The sequence below is a fragment of the Pseudophryne corroboree genome, chromosome 11, assembly GCF_028390025.1.
Source record: "Pseudophryne corroboree isolate aPseCor3 chromosome 11, aPseCor3.hap2, whole genome shotgun sequence".
Lineage (NCBI taxonomy): Eukaryota > Metazoa > Chordata > Amphibia > Anura > Myobatrachidae > Pseudophryne > Pseudophryne corroboree.
The window spans coordinates 84,283,777-84,302,616 of record NC_086454.1 but is presented as its reverse complement, the minus strand read 5'-3'; the positions used below and the strand labels follow the sequence as shown (position 1 = coordinate 84,302,616).

General features: G+C 46.5%; 1 protein-coding gene across 5 annotated transcripts in view; it reads right to left on the bottom strand.

The window, feature by feature from the left end:
- LOC134968915 (ovochymase-2-like) overlaps positions 1-18,840 on the bottom strand; it is a 235,824-nt gene that overhangs the window by 203,876 nt on the left and 13,108 nt on the right. For 3 of the 5 annotated variants that reach the window (XM_063944490.1, XM_063944489.1, XM_063944488.1), the window contains one exon: positions 12,568-12,659. The exons of 1 other annotated variant lie outside the window; for it this stretch is intronic. In XM_063944490.1, the coding sequence (XP_063800560.1) occupies positions 12,568-12,659 (92 nt within the window). Of the gene's footprint in view, positions 1-12,567; positions 12,660-18,840 lie in introns of those variants that run through there. One more of the 5 variants, XM_063944492.1, reaches the window with a different exon arrangement.

Sequence of the window (18,840 nt, the reverse complement as noted above, 5' to 3'; positions counted from 1 at the left end):
ACGGAACAATTATCGTCGCTCTGGGTGTCGTTTCCAGGGACAAGCGAACGGAATAAATTAGACTGTGAGGCTGTGGAACCGGATGTCTTGGTGTGAGACGTCCACCCCCTTTTTCTGGTTCTTCCCATCAAAAAGAAAATGTCCACATATGTAGTGAAATACAGCAGGACTAGTAGCAGGGAGGGCTATAAACAGCACATCAGCATATAGAGGAGACCGCGGTCACAGCCACAGGACGCCCCGCCCCATACTGAGTGGGTGAGTTAGGGGGTCATGGCATTAAAACGGTCGACACGGCATCAGCCCCGGTGGTAGACCATAGAAAACATAAGTATCATAGCTGGAGCACGGAGGTGTTGCAAAAAGATTAAACAATAGTGGAGATACTGCAGAGATGTGGGAGCCGGGAGGTAAGATGGCCAACGCCGGGAGAACCCGCTGGCCGGGAGCTATCAGATGCTCCTTTCAGCCGCAAGAGCGCACATCAGAGACAGGCGGCACTGGTACTGTGGAGTCAGAGGGGAGCCGTGGCGGCACAGTGAGGACACAACGGAGCTGCGGCTGGGAGCACCCGCCGAGTGGAAGCCGTTCTCTGCCATTGGGGTCCGTGCGCTCGTCTCCCACTGAATGCAGCAGCACAGGTACTGAGTGGCTGGGGGTAAGCTGCGGAGGGCACCGCAAGAGTTCTCCCCCCCCCCCTCCCCGACGGGACACGCAGGGAAAGTGGCAGGTCCGGAAGTCCGGGCCGGGAACATCACCCACTCCAGTCCCCGGCTCAGGAGGCAGAATGGGCCGCAATGTACAGACCTCTTCGGGCCTCTGTAGAGGTATCAGGGGCTACTCAATGTCATGGGGACAGGCATAGGCGTAGTCAGGGGGGGTTCCTTGTGCGCACAGGCACCCCCTAATGTCTGGCAACCCGATCTCACATGCCTTATGCAGTGATCGCCGAGCAGGCTGATTACTGTTCCCTCTGCGCTGCACCCTGTCAGGACTGCATTACTGACTGGACGTCTGGGTTAGCAAGGGAGCCACTGCCACCGGCTTTCAAACTCCCGGCTCCACCTCAATGTACAAAAACAGCGTGATGTGACATGATGACATCATCCTGCTCGCACGCCCACCCATCACACACGCCCACCTCTCTCCTTCTATTCTATGCCAATGCCAGCCACTGGTGAGGAGCAGCATGCAGCCAGCGTTCCCTATAGGAAGACAAATTCAATACTGGCAGGCGGTCGGCAGCAGCATTGACACGTCACTCGTTTTTCCAGCAGCAGCAGTACTAGTCTGCGTCTGTCAGTGTCAGCTAGAGACTGACTTGTAAGTAAGCTGCTGCAGCTTGCAGGGGAAAGAGAGGGGGAGCCAGACCAGGCTGAGGAGGAGCAGTGTAATTGCAGTGAGTGCCATCAGGGCTTTTTGTTTGGTGCACACCACAACATCTGACAATGCATCTGCATATATCCAGGGTGGATATTTTATATTGCGTTGACCGTCAATAGATGGTGCTAGACACGCTCAAAAGACGGTGCTAGACACACCCCTCCAAAAGTGCACCCCCTAATAAAATGTGTTGCGCACGCCTATGGGGAGAGGTCCCCTAATGCAAGCAGGTGATACCACAGAAAGGGTGGGGATAACGCTATAAAACCCTAATATATAAGGGTTGTACAGGACCTCACAGAAAACACGTCCAGCTGCTCAAGGTGTCAGGCCACGACCCTTACATTACATTTAAATACACTTTACACAAATTATTATTTTGTGTCTGGTGCCCTGCATCAGGCTTAAACTACAGCACAATGCTGCAGCTTTGGATTCGCTTTCCCCAATTCAGTACTGTACATACACTTTTACAATACAGTTCATTACTTTACACATATTTATACATTTTATTTGCTTTGCCCAGCACTCAGCGCTGAGCTCTCCTACATAATGCTGCTTATGTACACTTATAGCACCAGGGGTTAAGGGCAAGCCAACGGGATCACCGCACAGGGAGCCAGAGGTGCCGCTCCCCCCAGCGGGTGACTCTGTGTCAACTCTGCCCAGTGCAATGCAACAGCCACGCATCCACCTGAACGCCGCAGTCAAGTGACTTGCTACGAGCTGTGGGGGTGTGGTTCATTGGGTCGACCCTAACTAGGTCGACAGTCATTAGGTTGACCACTATTGTTCGACAATGGGTAGGTTGACACCTGAATTAGGTTGACATGGTCATGAAAAAAAAGATCAAACATGGAAAAAGGTCGACATGAGGTTGTTTTTTTTTATTGGGGTGTTGTGACTGGAAACCCCAATTAGTGCACAGTGTCTGCTCGCCATGCTTCGGAGTTACTATTCCCAATCGTAAAGTAAGAGTCGACCTATTCATGTGACGACATTTGCCATGTTGTCCTCCTGCATGTCGACCAAAAGACTGTCAACCTAAGTGAGGTTGACCTAAATACTGGATACTGAGCTGCGGGCACCCCTTACTGCCCTCTCATCGCCAAGGTGTAGAGGGAACGGACTCTCCCTGCTCCCCCTAGCGTGGGGCCACTCTACCCTGTCGGCCCCCGGCTCACTCCGTTGCACAGAGTGGTAGGGCTCTAACCCTTGAAATGCTGGGGTGCCAGGAGCTCTGCTCTGTGTCCTGCTCTGTACCAAATCCTGTAGTTCTGGGTCTAGTCTCCTGGCTGCAGCAACTCAGAGCACCAGAGCCTCATTCAAAATGTCAACATGGGCAGGATGTTGGCATTTAGAATGCGGACACTGACGTAATGTTGACATGCCAGAGTGTCAACAGTCGGCATGTTGTCAATGTGACTTATCAACTAACGCTGACCTTAACCTTACATTGGCTGCCAGAACTCTGTCTGTTGACATTCAGACTATGGGCCTAATTCAGAGTTGATTGCAGCAACAAATTTGTTAGCAGTTGGGCAAAACCATGTGCAGGGGGACAGATATAACATGTGCAGAGAGAGTTAAGGTGGGTATCAGTAGATATATTGGCCGTCGGCTGTGCTGCGGGGCCGACGCGATACGTCTGTGAACGACGGAGTTCACAGACGTATCGGCCGTACACACTGGCCGACGGACCCGCGATATATCGACCGTTCAAGAGAACGGCCGATATATCGGCCAGTGTGTATGGGCCTTTAGATTTGGGTGAGGTGTGTTCAAACTGAAATTTAAATTGCAGTGTAAAAATAAAGCAGCCAGTATTTACCTTGCACAGAAACAAAATAACCCACCCAAATCTAACTCTCCCTGCACATATCACATCTGCCCCCCCCCCCCCCCCCATTCCTCCCCTCTGCAGTGCACATGGGGGGTAATTCTGAGTTGATCGCAGCAGCAAGAAAGTTAGCAATTGGGCAAAACCATGGCGCTCATTCCGAGTTGTTCGCAGCGGATCATCGCATCACAAACGGCAGAATATTCACAAAATGCGCATGCGCAAAAGCGGAAATACGCATGCGCAAAGGTAGCGATACGACACTGGTGCAGAATTACTACAAAGAAAACTGCTTGTAATACACAAACGAAAACGGGGAGTGACGGAGGCGTGGCAGAGGCACGGCTTCGCAATCCTACGAAATGGGCGTGAAAGTGGGCGGCTAGTGTGGGAGTATGCATCCAGCAGTAGGCGTGTGTATGGCAAAAATGCGAATCCTATGTTAAAAGTACATAACAAATGTTCGCTATCTTCACGCAGCAGAAGAGTGAGTCTGCAGCTACTCAGCACTTGCGAAGTACTGTTACAAGTGTGTGTCTGCTCTAATTAGCAATTGATTAGCAACTGAATTTACCTGTTGAGCATTTACTTGCAAAACACTGCTCTTACACAATAATACAAGCAGCAATTATATGGCCACTTCATATTTGTATTGTTAGCACAAACAAATCTGACACACTCATAAATAATGCACTGTATTTTTTGTAACAATAAAAATTAACTGATGTTAAATGCATGTTTTAATTATTTTTAAAATAATCTCAAATGTTACTAAACTAACTTATAAACTGCATCAGCTAAATCTTCTCAACATAGACATATTCCTTTGTACATACCAAATAACATGAGCACCATAATGCAGCCTACATTTAATGTGACTTAATATTTGTTTTTGTTTTTTAAATTAAGAATATGTGTCCATATCTAATACTATGGCATGTTGCCCCTAGTAACTCAAGTTTTTTTTGTTTTGTTTTTTTGTATATGTTAAATTATGTGTTGTGCAAGGCACACAGATTTAAAATTACACTATGCAATGTTTGTCTTAATATTCTGATTGTTCCCTTGTTCCACAAATGTCAATATGCCATGTTCAAGTTTACAGGGCACAGATTTCATGAGTGCATAACCTTTAATAAAACACACAAACAATTGTAAAGTAATTTTTTTTTACTTCAAATAAAGGTCAAAATCAACAACACAACATGGCTACAAATGAGCATCACATACAGAGATGGACATAGCAGCAAGCAGATGGCATTGGGCAAATAGCAGAACCCAGTACTTTGGTAACCCCTTATTCTGCCAGAATTTGATATTTTCAAATAAGTAAGTGAACCCCCAGCCACACTAAACTTTTAGGGGAACTGAGGTAGATTCCGGAACAAACACACAAACACAAACATACACAGCACGCTAGGAAGAGGAAGATGGCTCAGGTGTAGGCACAAATAACTCACAGGCTACAATTTAAAGAAAAACATTCACTTTGAGGGAGTTCTACATTCTGGCCACACAAGCCAAAATAAAAAAAATACATCGAGTCAACATGTAAAACATGGGTGCTGCCCATCTGGAGAGACATCACTTTCTCTCCCCCCCCCCCCCCCCCCCCGCCTGATGATGTTCTTCTTGGCTTGGTCTGCGGAGCGACCTTCGAGGGCCCTGCCCAGTGGGATGTTCTTCCTGGGCAGGGGGAGGGGAGGGAGCCGATGTGGCTGGCTCTCTGCCACTGTGGGCAAGGGAGACAGCGATGTCCTGGAGCCCTTGCAGAATGGAATTGGCAAGTTCATGGAAGGAGGAGGCGAGTTGATCTTGTCCCTGCCTGATCTCTGCCAGACCTTGGTAGAGTTGAGCTACACCTTGCTTCACACTGGTTCTGTGCTCAGTGAGCCGGACACGTATCTGGCTTACCTCCCGGAGCATCCTGTCCTGAAAAGCATTCAGGCTCTCACCATACCTGGCTATTTCAGTCAGGATTTCTGGGATAGCAGAGGGTTGGGTGGGGGGGCCAGTTGGAATCTGGATGGGTGGGATTTGTGGTCCCACACTGCCAGACACACTAGGTCCCTCCACCTCAGCCACATAACCCTCCTGTGACTCTACCTGCTCACTCCCCTGTGCTGTGTTATGTGCAAAGCAAATAGAAGAATGAGTGGAAAAAGAGTAGATAAAAACAATGAGACTTTTGTATTCAAAATAAAATAAAAAACAACAATTATGTGTGTAAACTTACCTGGCAAGTCATGTGCATGGAGTATTTCAGGCAGGTCCGTGTCCATATAAGACACCCCAACCCCCTACTCATAGCTCACACAGTCCATCGCTATCTCCTCCAGATCTGTGTATTCCACAGTGGCAGCTGGTCCTCCCCCTGTTGCCCTCGAGGCATTCCACTCCGCAGACCTCTTGCCCTTCAGGCGGGATTTGAAGTCGGCCCAACTACATATGTGGTGAAAAACAGGGACAAGTTAGTGTTAAATTTTAGAAACCTGCTTTGATATATAGTACACATGCTATGCATTTGTTTGCTATAGGCAACATCACATCTAAGTTACTTTTAAATAATACTTGGCAGAGAAAATGCATTGGCAATATACACTTACCGTCTTCGAACTTCCTGCGAGGTGCAGACTATTGAGCCGACTTCATTAATAGAATTAGTGATGTCCCTCCAAATTCTGTCTTTGGTTGCAGCACCCATGTTTTTGAGTCCTCGATGTATCTTTTGCATGGCCTGTGTGACCAAAATCCGTAACTCCCTCTTAGTGAAGGCGGGCTGTCTTTTCTTTTTTTTGGAAGTAGCCTGTGAGCTATCATCCTGACCTTCATCACCATCTTCCTCTTCACTAGCTGCTTGTGTAGTTTGTGTTGGAGCTGCTAGTCCAGAATCACCCTCAGTTTCCCCACTAGCTATGTCTGGCAGGGGATTCACTCCTAACTCCTGGGTAGCAGAAGGAGTTTGTATAGTACTGGGTCCTGGTATTTCTGAGTCAGCATTTGCAAAATCAAGCATCTGCTTCCACAGTGCTAATCTTCTCTGTGTTAGTGCTGCCATCTGCTTCTGCACCTCGTCCATCTCTGCTGCCGTCTGCTCACGAGTAGCCATGCTGCTGGTAGCATGTGTGTATGCACGAGTGTTCAGGTATTTATATCTGCTTGCGTTTTCAGGTGCGGAATTCTGCGCAGGTGTATATTTTGCTAATTGGTCCAGTAATTGCTGCACTGGCTATGTGAACGTCCTGCATGCAGCCTGTGTGTGGGTGTATGCGTAAAATGACTGAAGCACGGTGGACATTTCTGAACACATTTCTGAGTGAGTTTAGAGAATATTTTATATTGTTTCAGTACAGTTTTATTTATATAATATTCTCCTTTCCATATATGTTGTGGAAGATTGTTGTATCCAATGGTTTTTTTAAAAAAACAAAATGTTATTTTTTAATATATATGTCAAGACTAATCTGTTTTTGATGAGAAGCCATATATGAATGTGTGTGTGTGTGTGTGTGTGTGTGTGTGTGTGTGTGTGCGTGTGTGTGTGTCCACCGGTGAGAATCTCCGCCCATGAGAACTGTACAAACTGTCCTGCACATCAATGTACACATATCAATAAAGTTGATTACAGATGACCATACATTTCCAACCAATCACATGCAACCACAAACTATAAATATAAGCCCATATATGGAAAACGCCATTGCCATGATGCGGGCAGCAGCATTTTCGCGCCGCGAGCTGCGCGTCCTAGTGGCAGTGATGGACCGCCGCGTAGGCCGCGCAGGGCCCTTTGACCAAAACAGGGTAAAGCGTGAGGCCTACGCGGAGGTCCGCCGCTTATTGAGGACCAGCGTCCGCAGCCGGAGGTCCGTGATACAGCTCGAGCAGGTGCTGGAGCGATCTCCGCAGGCGTACGCCAGACCTGTTGGCGGAGCTGCGACAACAAATCCGGACCTTACGTGGGCGCAGTAAGTAACATATTTCAGTACATGACAGATTTTAAGCATAACCTTTGCATACTTTCACTAAGTGAGAGTGTGAAAATTAGCACACTTTCAATAAACTTGTAGAAACAACATGAGTGTGTGTGGGTAGGGCAAGCAGTACTGACTGTATATCAAGGTGCTTCTGCAAAAGTGAATGTTGTTGTGCATAATTACTACACAGGCTAACAACTGAACCCAATAACCTGCTCAGTGGGTTTTTATTAAAAATGTGGAGGGTTTTGAGAACTGGTGATGTTGCCTATCTCAAACAATCAGATTCTATATATTATCTGATAGAAGCAGCTTAATAAAGTTTATGTATAATATGATTGGCTGCTATGGGCAACATCACCAGTATAAACATTTTACACACTTAGTAATGTTACCCCTGTCTCTTTAACATGGGACAGAACAGAGTAATAGGAATATGTTGATGTTATTAATGTATATGCTAAAACCTAAATATTACATATGTCATTCTAGGGTGAGCACAACGGCAAGGTGCTTCTGCTGGTGCTGGGAGGCCACACCAGGCCCCTTCTCAAGCCCCATCCCCTTCTGTCTCCCGCTCCCCCTCTCTAGCCCAATCCCCCTCTCCAGCCACCACCCCCTCTCCAGCCCACTCCCCCTCTCCAGACCACTCCCCCTCTCCAGACCAATCCCCCTCTCCAGCCACCACCCCCTCTCCAGCCCAATCCCCCTCTCCAGCCACCACCCCCTCTCCAGCCCAATCCCCCTCTCCAGCCACCTCACCCTCTCTTTCCCAAACCCCCTCTCCAGCCCACTCCCCCTCTCCAGCCCACTCCCCCTTCTCCAGCCCACTCCCCCTTCTCCAGCCCACACCCCCTCTCCAGCCCAATCCCACTCTCTTTCCCAATTCCCCTCTCTGCTCCCTCCCCCTCTGTGTCCCAAAAATCAACTCCACCACCCTCACCCTGTCATTCCCAAACCCCCTCTGTAAGGACCTCCCCCTTCCATCCACTCACAGAATTAGACCCTCCTTCCCCCATCCTGCCTCCTTCCCCCATCGAGCACCCATCCCCCATCCAGCCAACCTCACCCATCCAGCCTCCATCCCCCAGCCAGACACCTTCGCCCCCAACAGAATGGGCAGCAGAGGCCTCGGAGCAACTTGAGGGAGGTGGACAAGTGGCAGAGGAGAGTAAGTTCACACACATTCCTTAGTTGTAATAAAAAAAAAACCATTCAAATAAATGCAGTGTTGTACTGTGGGAAATCTTTTGTCAAGGTAAATGCTTGTCTTCTTCATCATGGTATGGATGATGCCTTTACATTTGTGTGGGGAACATTATATGTACAGTGTCTATATCTGGTTGACAATCACTATGTCGACAGGTTTGGCTGCACAACAGGGTTTGCATGTGATACATTATATGCAAAACATTTAGACCTGAGTGGTACTTTTTGTGTGGTTTTACTTTTACAATTGTGCTTGGGTATTGCAATATTTTCACAAAAAAGTCGCAGGAGTCACTTTGTTAGGCATGCTAAGGACACAGTGATTTGTGTTGTGAAAGTTACACTCCTACTATTTAGGATTTATACATTTATAAAGCTGTTTGACCTTATGTTGTAAGGCAGGCTTTCATGGAGTGTGGGCATGCTACGATATGTGGTCCTTCTGAAGATGTTGATATGCAGTATGATGATGCAGGGCCAACCCCAAAAAAGATAATTTGGCTTCACTCCAGATGTGAAGGAATGCCAACATGGTGTTACATTTACTAAGATGGTAGTTCTCTTTAAGATGGGATGTTGCCCATAGCAACCAATAAGATTATACTTGTCATTTTTAAAACCCCTTCTACAAGATAATATGTCGAATTTGTTTGGTTGCTATGGTCAACGTCCCATCTTAAATAGAACTCCCATAGTAGTAAATGCACCCCATGGTGTGGTACACTTTTTAATTTTTTTTTTACAAAAATACATTGCTGAGCAGGCTTGTGTGTTGTTCTGCTACTGATTTATCCTTAAAACAGCCATGATGTAGTCACTTTGCCATTAAAGCATGCCTGTCCAAACTGCGGACCTCCAGCTGCTGATAAACTACACATCCCAGCATGCCCTGACACAGCTTTTGCATTCTCTGAACCCAAAACTGTGTCAAGGCATGCTGGTATATGTAGTTTCACAACAGCTGGAGGGCCTCAGTTTGGACATGCCTGCATTAAAGTGTGCTTTGTGCCTTGCTTGTATAATAGGTAATGTGAGTAAGTTAGTAATGTTTATGTTGCCTCTAAATTTCAGATGTTGCAGTTGGAGAACCCACCACTTTTGTTGCCATTTTGGACAACATGCGTCAACACCTGCATGGCTTAATTAGGTGTATTGACGAACTTCAAAAATTGTCTTGATTTTTTTTGTGTTAAAATTTTATTTTTCTGATTTTAAAAATAAAAAAATAAAACCAAGTTATTTCAAGTTAACTGGGTGTTGTGTTTATTAATGCAATAAAGGATCAGCAGATTGGCTAGCAGAAATTGATTACCTTAAACATTTCACACATCTAACATAAGATTGTAAAACAATACAAAAATACAGTTAGGAGGTTATTGTCTAAATAAACATGTAAACACCTTCATTCACAAACTAAACCTCTACACCAAAAAACAAAAACCAATAAAATTAGACTAGGCACATTTAAAACATCTATATTTATAATTTAAACATTTATATGATGATGGCCAATTATGCCTACAAAGTGTTCTTCAGGTATTTTTAAAAGACTTAATTGGTCATGAACATTATCATTCATTACACTAATTGGATTCGTAATTGAGGAGGGATTGTGGACTTTAAACTGAAAGGTGTAATTTCACTTAATAGAAAAAAAAACCCATTGTTGTGAGATTTTCCGCAAAAGTGAGCACTTTTAAGAGGAATGTGTAAATATACGAAAACTTAGGTTTTTTTACGTTGAGGTTTGTGGTAATGCGATGCTTTCGCATTGCTGCGATGTCATTTGGCGTACGCCCACTTTGTGTAATACTGCGGACGAATTGGCAAAAATACGTTGGGGGCGGATATTCGCAATTTTGCAACATGTTCGCAATTTTGCTCATACCTTGTGCGAACGAAAAAAATAGCGAACAACTCGGAATGAGGGCCCATGTGCACTGCAGGTGTGGCAGATATAACATTTGCAGAGAGAGTTAGATTTGGGTGGGTTATTTTATTTCTGTGCAGGGTAAATACTGGCTGCTTTATTTTTACACTGCAAATAAGATTGCAGATTGAACACACCACACCCAGGCCCTCATTCCGAGTTGTTCGCTCGCTAGCTGCTTTTAGCAGCTTTGCACACGCTAAGCCGCCGCCTACTGGGAGTGATTCTTAGCATAGTAAAATTGCGAACGAAAGATTCTCAAAATTGCGAATAGACAGTTCTTAGCAGTTTCTGAGTAGCTCCAGACTTACTCGGCATCTGCGATCAGTTCAGTGCTTGTCGTTCCTGGTTTGACGTCACAAACACACCCAGCGTTCGTCCAGACACTCCTCCGTTTCTTCAGCCACTCCCGCGTTTTTCCCAGAAACGGTAGCGTTTTTTCGCACACACCCAGAAAACGGTTCCTGTCAATCACACTCCGATCACCAGAACGAAGAAAAAACCTCGTAATGCCGTGAGTAAAATACCAAACTTCATAGCAAATTTACTTGGCGCAGTCGCAGTGCGGACATTGCGCATGCGCATTAGCGGCTAATTGCTCCGTTGCGAGAAAAAATAACGAGCGAACAACTCGGAATGACCACCCCAAATCTAACTCTCTCTGCACATGTTATATCTGCCTCCCCTGCAGTGCACATGGTTTTGCCCAATTGCTAACTAAATTCCTGCTGCGATCAACTTGGAATTACCTCCATGGTTTTGCCCAATTGCTAAAAGAATTCCTGCTGCTATGGGGGGTCATTCCGAGTTGATCACTCGCTAGCAGTTTTTAGCAGCCGTGCGAATGCATTGTCGCCGCCCACTGGGGAGTGTATTTTCTCTTTGCAGATGTGCGAACGCCTGTGCAGCAGAGCGCCTGCAAAATCATTTTTGACCAGCCCTGTAGTTACTCTCCGTGTGCGTTGATTCTAACGACGGAGGGACGGCTTTTGACATCACACACCCACCCACCCAGCGAACGCCCAGCCACGCCTGCGTTTTTCTAAGCACTCCCTGAAAGTGGTAAGTTGACACCCAGAAACGCCCCCTTCATGTCAATCTTTCTGCATTTGGCTGTGCGAATGGAATGTTTGTTGCACTCTGTGCAAACCCACGATGCTCATTGTACCCGTACGACGCGCCTGCGCATTGCGGTGCATATGCATGCACAGAAATGCAGAGTTTTAGCCTGATCGCTGCGCTGAGAACAACGGCAGCTAGCGATCAACTCGGAATGACCCCCATGATCAGGTCTGAATTACCCCCTGTGTCAACATTCTGAACATATATCTTTAGAAGGGATGTAACTTAGAGTATATTACGCATTTATCGGATTTTATAAATAGATGTTCCTTGCAGGTAGTTATTAAAGTAACATTCATTAAAAAAGAAATTAACATGATAATGTTTAAAAAAGAACTTTTGATGACACTGGATCTCTGCTATTAGAATTAGTTTAAAATAACAGACACGTTTCCTCCATTTAGGGCCCTCATTCCGAGTTGTTCGCTCGCAAGCTGCTTTTAGCAGCTTTGCACACGCTAAGCCGCCGCCTACTGGGAGTGAATCTTAGCTTCTTAAAATTGCGAACGAAAGATTCTCAAAATTGCGATTATACACCTCTTAGCAGTTTCTGAGTAGCTTCAACCTTACTCGGCATCTGCGATCAGTTCAGTGCTTGTCGTTCCTGGTTTGACGTCACAAACACACCCAGCGTTCGCACAGACACTCCCCCGTTTCTCCAGCCACTCCCGCGTTTTTCCCAGAAACGGTAGCGTTTTTTCCCACACGCCCATAAAACGGCCTGTTTCCGCCCAGAAACACCCACTTCCTGTCAATCACATTACGATCGCCAGAACGAAGAAAAAGCCGTGAGTAAAATACCTAACTGCATAGCAAATTTACTTGGCGCAGTCGCAGTGCGAACATTGCGCATGCGCACTAAGCGGAAAATCGCTGCGATGCGAAAAAATTTACCGAGCGAACAACTCGGAATGACCACCTATATTTTAACTTTTCTTCTCTAGTGTACTAAACGCCCTTGATACATTTCTTAGATCAGTTTATTACTTGGTCTACCCAGTCTGTATCTTCTGCTACGTACAGTACTGCGGATATTTGTGGCGCCTTATAACTTCTAATGATAATATTTGCAAACATTTTCAGATAAAATGTTCTTCGGCTCTTACCGGTCAGATACGCAGTGCGCAGCTGTAATGACATATTTGTTGCTGATAATGGTCCCTCCACAGAAGTGTTTTGCATCCCGTTTTAGAGACACCTAAGCAAGGTTAATCAAAAAAGAGAATTACAGTTACAATGGGGCATATGTACTAAGCCGTGGAGAATGATAAAGTGTAAAGAGAAAAAGGGGCTGATTTAGCAACAAGTTTTATCATGTGTAAGATAAATGGTGCTCCAGCCAATCATGTGTGACAGTTGGGAGCTGATTGGCTGGAGCACCATTTATTATACACAATGGACCTAATTCAAACCTGATCGCTCGCTAGGGTTTTTTTGCACTGCTGCGAACAGATAGTCGCCGCTCATAGGGGAGTGTATTTTCACTTTGCAAATGTACTGCGAACGCCTGTGTAGCAGAGCTGTACAAACAGATCTTGTGCAGACTCTGATACCCCTTTCTGATACCCCTTTCACACCGCAGCTTGTACCCGGTAATTTGCAGTTTTTACTGGCTTCCTAAACCATTCGAGCTGCGATGTGAAAGGGTCACCTTCAATTTACCGTTTACAAAATACCGGTATTTTGAAACGGTAAAAAAGCAGGGTCCTACCCGTTTCAGACCCGTTTAATTGTGCAGTGTGAAAGGGTCTGAAACGGTATTTGCAAGCCCCAGAAGGTGATAGGCTGTCTCCATGTGTGATCTCACCAGGCAGAAGCAGGAAATAAACATTTAAAATGACAACCACTGTTTTGTATGGGTGAAACGGGTTCAGTGTGAAAGGTACCAAAACGGTAATGAAATGGTAATATACTGGTTACAACATGCGATGTGAAGGGGGTTTAACTGCTCAGACCCGTTTTAAGAACCGTTAAAAGAACCATTTCAAAAGCAGGTTTTGCGATGTGAAAGCAGCATGAGTAGCCCAGAACTTACTCAGCCGTTGCGATCACTTCAGCCTGTCCGGGACCGGAATTGACGTCAGGAACCCTCCCTGCAAACGCTTGGATACGCCTGCATTTTTCCAACCACTCCCAGAAAATGGTCAGTTCCCACCCACAAATGGCTTCTTCCTGTCAATCTCCTTGTGATCGCCTGTGCGAATGGATTCTTAGCACAAATCCATCGCTGAGCGGCGATCCGCTTTGTACCTATGCGACGCGCCTGCGCACTGCAGTGCATACACATGCGCAGCTCTGACCTGATTGCAGCGCTGCAAAAAAACGCTAGCAAGCGATCAGGTCCGAATTACCCCCTATGAGTTTTAAAACTTGTTGCATATGATAAAACTTGCTGATAAATCAGCCCCAAAGAACCAGCCAATCACCTCCTTTTAAACATAATGATTTTTCTGGAGGCCACCTAACCTACCAAAGGGCTGCACAAGTCTTAACCTCAATAGAAAGTTACATTAATACAGTTAATCAATGAAAGAGACACCTATCTGTTATAAGTTATAACATACCAGGAGGCATTTTAAAAAAGCATTATAAGTTATGACAGACAATTATGCCAACAAAGTAGGAGTGAGTTGGAGGCTGCTAGTGGAGGCTTGGCCTGTTACACATCACTTGAAAAAGCATGTTAGGCACTACAGTTTATAATCCATGATCTATAAAATATAACATTTACATGCAATCACCTGCTAAAAACAGACATGTCACATGACAGACCATGAATAGCTGACCTTCTCTAGTAACTTGTCCAACTTTCTATGTGCAAGTGCACCTAGATCTCTGACAAAGCACATTGGGCCTAATTCAGGTAGTCATTCTGAGATGTTCGCTCGCTGCCGATTTTTTGCAGTGCAGCGATCAAGTGAAAAAATGGCAAAAATGCGCATGCGCATGGTACGCAGCGTGCATGCGCTAAGTACTTTCACACAAAACTGTGTAGATTTACACAAGCTCGAGCGACGTTTTTTCTTCGCTCGAGTGATCGTAGTGTGATTGACAGGAAGTGGGTGGTTCTGGGCGGAAACTGGCCATTTTCAGGGAGTGTGCTAAAAAACGCAGGCGTGCCAGGTAAAAACACAGGAGTGGCTGGGGAAACGGGGGAGTGGCTGGCCGAACGACTGGCGTGTTTGTGACGTCAAACCAGGAACTAAACAGACTAGGAGTAGGTCTGGAGCTACTCAGAAACTGCAGGGAAATATTTAATAGCAGAACTGCTAACCTTTCGTTCGCTATTCTGCTAAGCTAAGATACACTCCCAGAGGGCGGCGGCCTAGCGTGTGCAATGCTGCTAAAAGCAGCTAGCGAGCGAACAACTCGGAATGAGGGCCTCAGAGTAGCAGTTGGGCAAAACCATGGGGGTCATTCCGAGTTGTTCGCTCGCAAGCTGTTTTTAGCAGCTTTACACACGCTAAGCCGCCGCCTACTGGGAGTGAATCGTAGCATCTTAAAATTGCGAACGAAAGATTCTCAAAATTGCGATTACAGACCTCTTAGCAGTTTCTGAGTAGCTTCAAACTTACTCGGCATCTGCGATCAGTTCAGTGCTTGTCGTTCCTGGTTTGACGTCACAAACACACCCAGCGTTCGCTCAGACACTCCTCCGTTTCTCCAGCCACTCCCGCGTTTTCCCCAGAAGCGGTAGCGTTTTTTCACACACCCCCATAAAACGGCCAGTTTCCGCCCAGAAACACCCACTTCCTGTCAATCACATTACGATCGCCTGAACGATGAAAAAGCCGTGAGTAAAATTCCTAACTTCATAGCAAATTTACTTGGCGCAGTCGCAGTGCGAACATTGCGCATGCGCACTAAGCGGAAAATCGCTGCGATGCGAATAAATTTACCGAGCGAACAACTCGGAATGACCCCCCATGTGCACTGCAGGGGGGGCAGATATAACATGTGCAGAGAGAGTTAGATTTGGGTGGGGTGTGTTCAAACTGAAATCTAAATTGCAGTGTCAAAATAAAGCAGCCAGTATTTACCCTGCACAGAAACAATATAACCCACCCAAATCTAACTCTCTCTGCACATGTTATATCTGCCCCCCCTGCAGTGCACATGGGGGGTCATTCCATGTCCTCGCTAGCTACTTTTAGCAGCATTGCCCACGCTAGGCCGCCGCCCCCTTGTGTGTATCTTCGCTTAGCAGAATTGCGAACGAAAGATTAGCAGAATTGCGATTAAATAATTCTTAGCAGTTTCTGAGTAGCTCGAGACCTACTCCTACACTGCGATCAGCTCAGCCCGTTTCGTTCCTGGCTTGACGTCACAAACACGCCCTGCGTTCGGCCAGCCACTCCCCCGTTTCTCCAGACACTCCCGCGTTTTATCCTGGCACTCCCAGAAAACGGTCAGTTTCCGCCCAGAAACACCCACTTCCTGTCAATCACACTCCGATCACTTCAACGATGGAAATTCTTCGTTCGGACGTGAGTAAATCTACTAAGTTTTGTGCTAAAATACTTAGCGCATGCGCGCTGCGTACCATGCGCATGCACATTTTTGCCTTAATCGCTCCGTTGCGAAAATCGTCAACGAGCGAACAACTCGGAATGACCACCATGGTTTTGCCCAACTGCTAACAAATTTGCTGCTATGACCAGGTCTGAATTACCCCCATATGCTTGCAGGGAACGATGTCTGTGTTTGCAGGGGTATCCAGTTGATAGATAGTGTCTTGTTAAGGGGGGTACTCACGGAGAGATCCATGCTTAAAATCTAAGCAATCTGACTAGATTGCTTAGATTTTAAGCACAGATCACTCGTGTGTACCCCCCTCAGCGATAGCGATGCGCGGCCCCGCACATTGCTATCGCCGGTGCTAGATTGGCCTGCATCAGGCCAATCTAGCACGTCGCTCATTTCACCTGCTGGGTGAAATGAGCGGCCCCCCTTCCTCCCCCGAATCGCTCAGCACACATCTATCCTGTCTATATGGGCCTTTAGACAGTCAATAGATAGACACCATATGTTAGACAAACATTAGGTCAACAGGGTCAAAAGGTTGACAGGATCAAAAGGTCGACATGAAAAAGGTAGACAGTACAAAAGGTCGACACGGTCAAAAGGCCCACATGACAATAGTCGACATGAAAAAGATAGACATGTTTTTTTTAAATTTAACATGTTTTTGGACAATTTCATACCTTCTCTATCCATGTCGGCATAGAGTTGGTTATAAACCTTGTGGCGAGCCACCGAGCCCAAAGCGTGGCAAGCGAAGCGGGCCCTGTGAGGGTATGCCTTTCTACAACTGGGGGTCCCAGATGACAAAACTATCCACACAAACCACAAAAAATAGGATTTTAATAACCTACTGGTAAATCTTTTTCTCGTAGTCCGTAGAGGATGCTGGGGTCCACATTAGTACTATGGGGTGTAGACGGGTCCACTAGGAGCCATTGGCACTTTAAGAGTTTAATAGCGTGGGTTGGCTCCTCCCTCTATGCCCCCCCTACCAGACTCAGTCTAGAAACTGTGCCTGAGAAGACGATAGTGGCGAGATTCATACAAGCTCACACAAACAAGGCAAACCAGGCTAATAAGCCTGAAAACTCAGCAACAGCTCAAACAGTACTGAAACCAGAAAGAAACGCAGAACTTACCTAAGAACAAGGCAGTACTGAACCAAAGAACCACTGCAGGATAACGAAGTGCTGGGCGGGCACCCAGCATCTTCTACGGACTACGAGAAAAGGATTTACCGGTAGGTAATTAAAATACTATTTTCTCTTACATCCTAGAGGATGCTGGGGTCCACATTAGTACCATGGGGATGTACCAAAGCTCCCAGAACGGGAGGGAGAGCGCGCAGGCTCCTGCAGAACTGCTTGACCAAACTTGAGGTCCTCAGAGGCATAAGTATCGAACGTGTAAAACTTAGCAAACATGTTCGACTTAGACCAAGTAGCCGCTCAGCAAATCTGCAAAGCCGAGACACCCCGGGCAGCCACCCAGGAAGAACCCACCTTACGAGTAGAGTGGGCCTTAACATATTTTGGACACAGCAATCCTGCCGTAGAATATGCATGCTGGATAGTGAACATGATCCAGCGAGAAATCGTCTGCTTAGAAGCAGGACACCCAATTTTCTTGGGATCATAAAGGACAAACAGAGAGTCCGATTTTCTGTGACGAGCAGTCCTCTTCACAGAGATCTTCAAAGCCCTCACGACATCCAAAGACTTTAAAGCAATTGTGGGGTCAGTAGCCACTGGCACCACAATAGGTTGGTTGATATGAAAAGCCAACACAACCTTTGGCAGGAACTGTTGACACATCCTGAGTTCCGCCCTATCTTCATGGAAGACCAAATAAGGATTTTTACAGGACAAAGCCCCCATTTCCGACACACGTCACGCAGAAGCCAAGGCCAACAAAGTGACAGACTTCCACGTGAGAAACTTGACCTCAGCCTCCTGTAAAGGCTCAAACCAATCCGATTGCAGGAAATGAAATACCACGTCAAGATCCCAGGGTGACGTCGGAGCCACAAAGGGAGGCTGGATGTGCAGAACCCCTTTCAAAAAGGACTGAACCTCAGGGAGGGCAGCCAATTGTTTCTGGAAGAAAATGGATAAAGCTGAAATCTGGACCTTTAGAGATCCCAATCGCAGGCCCATATCCACTCCTGCTTGCAGGAATAGGAGAAACCGACCAAGTTGAAACTCCACCACAGGAAACTTCTTGGATTCACACCAAGACACTTTTTCCAAATTCAATGGTAATGTTTAGACGTTACTCCCTTCCTAGCCTGTATCAGGAATATCCGTGCTCGGAATATCCTTCTGAGCTAAGATATGGTGCTCAACCGCCATGCCATCAAATGTAGCCGTGGTAAGTCTTGATAAGCGAACGGGCCCCTGTTGCAGAATGTCCTGCCGAAGAGGTAGAGCCTTGGATCTTCCAGTAGTAGATCCACAAGATCCTCGTACCAAGCCCTCCTTGGCCAGTCCGGAGCAATCAAGATCGCCTGAACTCTTGTTCTCTTTACAAGCTTTAGAATTCTTGGAATGAGAGGAAGTGGAGAGAACACATACACTGACTTGAACAGCCATGGTGTTACCAGTGTGTCCACCGCCACTGCTTGTGGGTCTCTCGACCGGGAACAATACCTCCGAAGTTTCCTGTTGAGGCGGGAGGCCATCATGTCTATGTGAGGTACACCCAACGACTTGTCACCTCCTGGAACACCTCCGGGTGGAGGGCCCACTCTCCTGGATGGAGATCATGCCTGCTGAGGAAGTCCGATCCCCAGTTGTCCACTCCTGGAATGAAGATTGCTGACAACGCTACTGCATGCCTTTCTGCCCAGAGAAGGA